Raw genomic sequence first — 8,377 nt, forward strand, 5'->3', positions numbered from 1 at the left:
ACTTGATTCATTCATTGTATACTGTAAATTCAGAAATAATTGTTTGCATTTATTATTGGGATTTTGTCATTTTAGACTAAAATGCGAGTAGGGGCATTCAGGCCTAGTTTTGGCACAAGAAAATAAAATGTTTGATAACTATTTCAAATTGGCACATAATGTTTAAAAATGCATAGGGTAAAAAAATATAAATAAAAAACATAAAGATTTTTATCTGATGACGTCACAATTACGTCATAATGTGAACTATTTTCAGAAAAAGGATGAAAAGTACAGAACTTATGCAGTTTTCAGTCTGTATTTCCATTGTGGAAACTTCCTGCGCAGCCGAGAAACAACAAAATAATTTAACAGAAGTTTTATTATAACTATTGGCATAATCTCACCAAATATAAAGTTGTTACTTGGATGCGCACATACGTTTTCAATCTAAAATGTACTTAATATTTGATGAAAAATAAGGAAAATCATGAGATTTAACAAAATATGCAAATTAAGTCATGATTTGTTGCCATGGTAACGTGTTCGATGTCAAATTTGTTTTGTTTTTCTTAGTATCTTATACCTAAGTCAAGTTTTCAGTAATTTAAGAACATGTATGATACCTTCTAAATTTGTAGTAATTTTTGGGCCAAATAAGGGCCTTATTGCCCCTACTCCTTTGCTACATTTAGAAAAATCCTGTTTGATTCATGTAAAAAAATTCAAAATGCAAGTTTTGATTATTGCGATTACAACACGGTCACTTTTTTTTGCAATAATAAAAACATCACAATAATTTCTGAATTTATTGTATATGATTTTTCATGTTTTAAGGATTATTTCCATCATCCAAAGGGATTCTGTTCTGAACAAACATCAAAGAACCATACAATATAAATGTGTTTAGGAAGGACCATCAGTATATTTTGGCTCAGATAGAATTTGGGATTGAATCAAAACAAAATCTTCAGTCTCAGAGAGGTTTATGGGGAGTTGAATAACACCTGTATCACTCAGATTACAATTCTACCTTCACATCTAAGTTTGTATTTAGCCTATTAAATACTTATTTAGCCTTGAGAATTGAAAGGTCAGTTTCCCATTCATACAATAGAAGTTGATAAATTTGGCTTCATGCCATTTACCTTGTCCAAAATTAAGGTCACTTTATTGTTATTGTGATATTGTTAAAGTACAAAAGAACCACTGACCAATACTTAAAATTTTGTGCATCTTGATTTAATTCTTAAAAATCTGTTAATGTTGAGTTTTAGGGGTTATATAAGGTTATATTAAATTGCATATTTCTTTACATGGTAGTTTTTTTTTTCAGATATAAAAGAAACCTATCTGCTTGACTGTTATAGAAATAGACTATGCTTGCAGGTTATCTATTACACTGTCTTGTCTTTAGTTTACACCAAATCTGACAAATTATTATTTAGTTGCAAAATATTTTAAATGAGACCTGAAATTTTAAAAGTGCATTGAACAATGTTGAAGGTTAAAATAATCATATAACCTAGAATGAAGAAACATCTTGGTCCCAAAAAAACATCATCAACCAGGATATAAAATTCCAAATATTAATTTATCATTGTTTCTTATACTAATATCAGTTGAAATCTCAAGCCACTGTTTTTTATGTTTACAATTTAGGTCATGTCCCAACAGAAAATCAATAAATATGACATTACAATGTACTCTTAGCATAAACACATAAGGTCACTGTGAAATATACAACTAGGGCAAGAAACATTCAGTTATACCAAACCAGTTTGACCAGATGTTTAGTTTAAAACCAGTTTTACTAGATGTGTCCTATATATTGACAATGTAAATGACATGAGGACCTGCATGGGTTTTTTAATATCTGTATTCTTTAAATTTTTATGGCATTTTCCTTTTAACATGTTTAATAGCCTTGAAAATAACTCTCATTCTGTAAAATGTTCATGAAAATGATTTTATTATTTAGTCTTTTTGTTACAAGATTTTTTATCAATTATGAACATTGATCATTATATTATCAGCATTGCATTACAGTTACTAAAGTTACCTTTTCAAGTTATTTTGCACATTTATTATTTATACTTTTGCACCACAGTATTCTCTTTATTTTATTTTATTGTTCATTTTCTATTTTCTCTATTTTTTGTTGCTATTACATGTATTCTCTATACTGTAAACCCCATTCTGACCCTCATAGGTAAACTTCTATTGTATGAATGGGATAAACTGACCTTTCAATTTTCAAGGCTAAATAAGTATTTCATAGGCTAAATACAAACTTACCTGTCAAGGTAGAAATGTAATCTGAGTGATATCGGTGTTTTTCAAGTGACCATAATTGGAAAGCATTCCACCATTAGCATTGCATTTAACACAACATAAACCATTAAGCTACCATAATACATTATTTAATATTGTTCCTTTATTTTCAGGAGTAAAATGATAGTAGACAGATTTTTAGAGTTGGACCTGGACAATGGTGACCTCATTTCTTTCCTTTCAAATGTGGTGTTACCAATTAGTGAAGGACAAATATAATACGTTGATTAATTGTGAACTGCAATAGCAAAATTTGTTGATATCAAATTTTATGTACTGATAGATATAATTTACAATTATGTTTTATTAAGCCATATATAATGAATTGTCTAGTTCTCTGGACATCATCATGTTACAAAAATATATTAATTGATAGCTCATATTTTTTGAAGTCATACTAGTAATATAATTTATTCTTGTTGTAAGTGTTTGAATTTCCTTTTTATGCCCCATTTATTGGCGTTATGTTTTCTGGTCTCTGTCCCGCTTCAGGTTAAAGTTTTTGGTCGAGGTAGTTTTTGATGAAGTTGAAGTCCAATCAACTTGAAACCTAGTAAACATATTCCCCATGATATGATCTTTCTAAATTTAATGCCAAATTAAAAGATTTTATCCCATTTACATGGTCCACTGAACATAGAAAATGATAGTGCAAATGGGAACACATTCTTGTGTATTGCTATTTTGAAAATAAGAGACAACTCCCAATTAGAAAATTAATTTGTCCTAGAGTTCAACAATATATGTAACCTCACATTGTCATTGTATTTGAAATTATTTAAATACAATGGAATGCTTGAAAATTTCTATCTGAACTATATGTATAGCAAAGATTTTGATCTAGGTCAAAACTGATTGTTAAAATAATGTGCCATATTAAGTAAGTACCTACTTTTCAACAACATAACACAGCATAAATGTCCGAGAACCAACAAAACATAAATGTCTTGAGAACCAATTTTGGTTGTCTAATGAATATTTCAATACACCAATTGAAGTAATATTTACAATCTATTCTTCATTAAATTCCCCAAATCACATTGGTTATTTCAAAAACCAAAGACAAAAATAAATGATTCTAAAGATAGGAAGAAAGGGGAAATCTGAGAATGAACCTCAAATAAGCTCATTAATTACAAATTGGTCAGAATTCTAGTACTGTTTAAACACTTTTGATATGTAAGTGTTGTCCCTGAACAAAAAGATTAAATTTTTTTGCTTGGTTGTATGGTGTAGCATTTGTAGCTTTGCTTTTTAATGTCGAATAATGTTTTTGTAACATTTAATAGTCATTATGATTTTAGTTTTAATACATGTCAAATTATTTATCTATTTTAATGTTCACTTTGATGATATATTATATGTTTCAATAAATTAAAGTTTAATCAATTAATTTGTTAGTTAATTATATATTTGTTTGCTAGTTTGTGATGAATTTCAAAAGAAAAGATGATGTCCATGGTTTTGACATATGAGATTTCTTCAGTAATTAGCAAAGCAATCATACTTTTCAATTGAAAGGCTTCCATTTGTCAAAAGTTAACAACATTCTTAAACATAGAAAATGTTTTAAAAGTCTGTCTTATGTTAAAGTATGACACTGGAACAGGACATATGACGTCATAATAGTATGATCAAAAGACAATATAAAAAAATCTTGGAATTTTTCAATGAAAAAGAGAAAAAGAGCTAACAACTCCTAAAAATGGAATTTTGACATCAACTTGATGATCAAGTGATATCCAAGTCTCTCTTGTTATAAAACCTATAATTACTGATCTCTCTGTAAGTGTAAAAAATTTGATATCAGAAGCAGATACAGGGTTCAATCAAAGGGGAGTGTAATTTTCCATAACTGAAAATAATAAAAATGGTAGTATTTTTTGAAAATTTTATGTCAATGATGATAGTGTTACCATTAGAGGGAAGGAAAGCCCACCACCACCTTCAATGTCAATGATACATATCAATAGTTGGTAGATGTCAATGACACAGATTTATAGTTGGTAGATGTCAATGACACAGATTTATAGTTGGTAGGTGTCAATGACACAGATTTATAGTTGGAAGATGTTAATGACACAGATTTATAGTTGGTAGATGTCAATGACACAGCTTTATAGTTGGTAGATGTAAATGACACAGCTTTATTGTTGGTAGATGTCAATGACACAGGTTGATAGTTGGTAGATGTCAATGACATAGATATATAGTTGATAGATGTCAATGGCACAGATGTATAGTTGGTAGATGTCTAGTTGGTAGCTGTCAATGACACAGCTTTCTAGTTGGAAGATGTCAATGACACAGATTTTATAGTTGGAAGATGTCAATGACACAGATTTATAGTTGGAAGATGTCAATGACACAAATTTATAGTAGGTAGATGTCAATGACACGGATTTATAGTTGGAAGATGTCAATGACACAGATGTATAGTTGGTAGATGTCAACGACACAGATGTATAGTTGGTAGATGTCAATGACACAGCTTTATAGTTGGTAGATGTCAGTGTCACAGATGTCTAGTTGGTAGATATCATTAACACAGATTTATAGTTGGTAGATGTCAATGACACATATATATAGTTGAATGATTTCAATGACACAGATTTGTTGTTGGTAGATATCATTGACACATATTCATAGTTGGTAGATGTCAATGACACGGATTTATAGCTGGAAGATGTCAATGACACAGATGTAAGTTGATAAGATGTCAATGACACATATTTATAGTTGGTAGATGTCGATGACACGGATTTACAGTTGGTAGATGTCATTGACACAGATTCATAGTTGGTAGATGTCAATGACACGGATTTATAGTTGGAAGATGTCAATGACACAGATGAAAGTTGATAAGATGTCAATGACACATATTTATATTTGGTAGATGTCAATGCCACAGATTTAAAGTTGGTAGATGTAAATGACACGGGCATATAGTCGGTAAATGTCAATGACACATATTAATAGTTTTTGTAGTTGGTATATATTGATGACACAGGTTTAAGGTGGTAGATGTTAATAAAACAGATTTATAGTTGGTAGATGTCAATAACACAGAATTATAGTTGGTAGATGTCAATGACACAAGTAGATTTATAGTTGGTAGATGTCAATGACACATATTAATAGTTGGTAGATATCATTGACACAGATTCATAGTTGGTAGTCAATGACACGGATTTATAGTTGGTAGATGTCAGTGTCACAGATGTCTAGTTGGTAGATATCATTGACACAGATTCATAGTTGGTAGATGTCAATGACACGGATTTATAGTTGGTAGATGTCAATGACACAGATTTATAGTTGGAAGATGTCAATGACACAGATTTATAGTTGTTAGATGTCATTGACACAGATTCATAGTTGGTAGATGTCAATGACACGGATTTCTAGTTGGAAGATGTCAATGACACATATTTATAGTTGGTAGATGTCAATGACACAGATTTATAGTTGGTAGATGTCAATGACACAGATGTATAGTTGGTAGATGTCAGTGTCACAGATGTCTAGTTGGTAGATATCATTGACACAGATTCATAGTTGGTAGATGTCAATGACACGGATTTATAGTTGGTAGATGTCAATGACACAGATTTATAGTTGGAAGATGTCAATGACACAGATTTATAGTTGTTAGATGTCAATGACACAGATTTTATAGTTGGAAGATGTCAATGTCACAGATGTCTAGTTGGTAGATGTCAATGACACATATTTTATAGTTGGTAGATGTCAATGTCACAGATGTCTAGTTGGTAGATGTCAATGACACAGATTTTATAGTTGGTAGATGTCAATGTCACAGATGTCTAGTTGGTAGATGTCAATGACACAGCTTTCTAGTTGGTAGATGTCAATGACACAGATTTTATAGTTGGTAGATGTCAATGACACAGATGTCTAGTTGGTAGATGTCAATGACACAGCTTTCTAGTTGGTAGATGTCAATGACACAGATTTTATAGTTGGTAGATGTCAATGTCACAGATGTCTAGTTGGTAGATGTCAATGACACAGATTTTATAGTTGGAAGATGTCAATGACACAGATTTATAGTTGGAAGATGTCAATGACACAGATTTATAGTTGGAAGATGTCAATGACACAGATGTATAGTTGGTAGATGTCAACGACACAGATGTATAGTTGGTAGATGTCAATGACACAGCTTTATAGTTTGTAGATGTCAGTGTCACAGATGTCTAGTTGGTAGATATCAATAACACAGATTTATAGTTGGTAGATGTCAATGACACAAGTAGATTTATAGTTGGTAGATTTCAATGACACATATTAATAGTTGGTAGATGTCATTGACACAGATTCATAGTTGGTAGATGTCAATGACACGGATTTCTAGTTGGAAGATGTCAATGACACATATTTATAGTTGGTAGATGTCAATGACACAGATTTATAGTTGGTAGATGTCAATGACACAGATGTATAGTTGGTAGATGTCAATGACACAGATGTATAGTTGGTACATGTCAACGACACAGATGTATAGTTGGTAGATGTCAATGATACGGATTTATAGTTGGTAGATGTCAATGACACAGATGTATAGTTGGTAGATGTCAATTACACAGCTTTCTAGTTGGTAGATGTCAATGACACAGATTTTATAGTTGGAAGATGTCAATGTCACAGATGTCTAGTTGGTAGATGTCAATGACACAGATTTTATAGTTGGTAGATGTCAATGTCACAGATGTCTAGTTGGTAGATGTCAATGACACAGATTTTATAGTTGGTAGATGTCAATGTCACAGATGTCTAGTTGGTAGATGTCAATGACACAGCTTTCTAGTTGGTAGATGTCAATGGCACAGATTTTATAGTTGGTAGATGTCAATGACACAGATGTCTAGTTGGTAGATGTCAATGACACAGCTTTCTAGTTGGTAGATGTCAATGACACATATTTTATAGTTGGTAGATGTCAATGTCACAGATGTCAAGTTGGTAGATGTCAATGACACAGATTTTATAGTTGGAAGATGTCAATGACACAGATTTATAGTTGGAAGATGTCAATGACACGGATTTATAGTTGGTAGATGTCATTGACACAGATTCATAGTTGGTAGATGTCAATGACACGGATTTATAGTTGGAAGATGTCAATGACACATATTTATAGTTGGTAGATGTCAATGACACGAATTTATAGTTGGAAGATGTCAATGACACAGATGTAAGTTGGTTAGATGTCAATGACACATATTTATAGTTGGTAGATGTCAATGACACAGATTCATAGTTGGTAGATGTCATTGATACAGATTTATAGTTGGTAGCAATTTGAAATGACACAGTTGAATCGAGAATGGAAATGGGGAACGTTTCAAAGAGACAACAACCCAACCAAAGAGCAGAAATCAGACCAAGGTCACCAATGTGTCTTCAATACAGCGAGAGAATACCGTTCCCGGAGGCGTTCTTCAGCAGGTCCCTAAACATTGTTCCAGTATTTAAAAAATCTTTCAAAACCATCAAACTACGGATCAGTGCCATAAACATCAGTAGCATCAAAAATACTAGAACACATTATAGGCATAGGTTTGGAGTAAAAGTTCATGTGAAAACCAAACTCCTCATGACCACCGACGACATCACCAAAATTAAATGAACAACAATATCTAAGTCGACACACCCGAAAAAGTTTCTCACAAAAGACTATCAGAAAAGTTACAATATTATGACATTGGCGGAAAAACAACTAATTATTCAACAACCAGACTCAAACGGTAGTTGTAGATGGGGAATCTTTTATGTGTTCCTTTGTAACATCGGGGTTATCCCAGGGAAAACTTTTAAAGTACTTTGATCAACATTATTCTTTGCTTTGAAGTTTAGTCCTTGACATCACAGACAATCTCATTTCCGCGATCTGATTGCTTACAGGTGACTGTGTAATTCACAGACCAATACAAACAGAAAAGGCCATCAATTATTGCAAGAAGATCTTGACAAATTTGTAAACGGTTATAGTAACTGTAATTCAACGTTTCCAAATGCGCAAAAATGCAGGCCACAAACA

At 31.9% G+C, this 8,377-nt stretch overlaps 1 protein-coding gene across 5 annotated transcripts in view; it reads left to right on the top strand.

Moving 5' to 3' along the window:
• LOC134692312 (mutS protein homolog 5-like) overlaps positions 1–3,674 on the top strand; it is a 40,331-nt gene extending 36,657 nt beyond the window's left edge. For 3 of the 5 annotated variants that reach the window (XM_063552765.1, XM_063552772.1, XM_063552779.1), the window contains exon 28: positions 2,427–3,674. In XM_063552765.1, coding sequence (XP_063408835.1) covers positions 2,427–2,532 — 106 coding nt within the window. In that variant the 3' untranslated portion in view covers positions 2,533–3,674. The remainder of the gene's footprint in view (positions 1–2,426) is intronic. The other 2 variants (XM_063552791.1, XM_063552785.1) reach the window with 2 other exon arrangements.
• Positions 3,675–8,377: the final 4,703 nt, after the last annotated feature.

Source organism: Mytilus trossulus, chromosome 1 (genome assembly GCF_036588685.1).
Source record: "Mytilus trossulus isolate FHL-02 chromosome 1, PNRI_Mtr1.1.1.hap1, whole genome shotgun sequence".
NCBI classification, from domain to species: Eukaryota; Metazoa; Mollusca; class Bivalvia; order Mytilida; family Mytilidae; genus Mytilus; species Mytilus trossulus.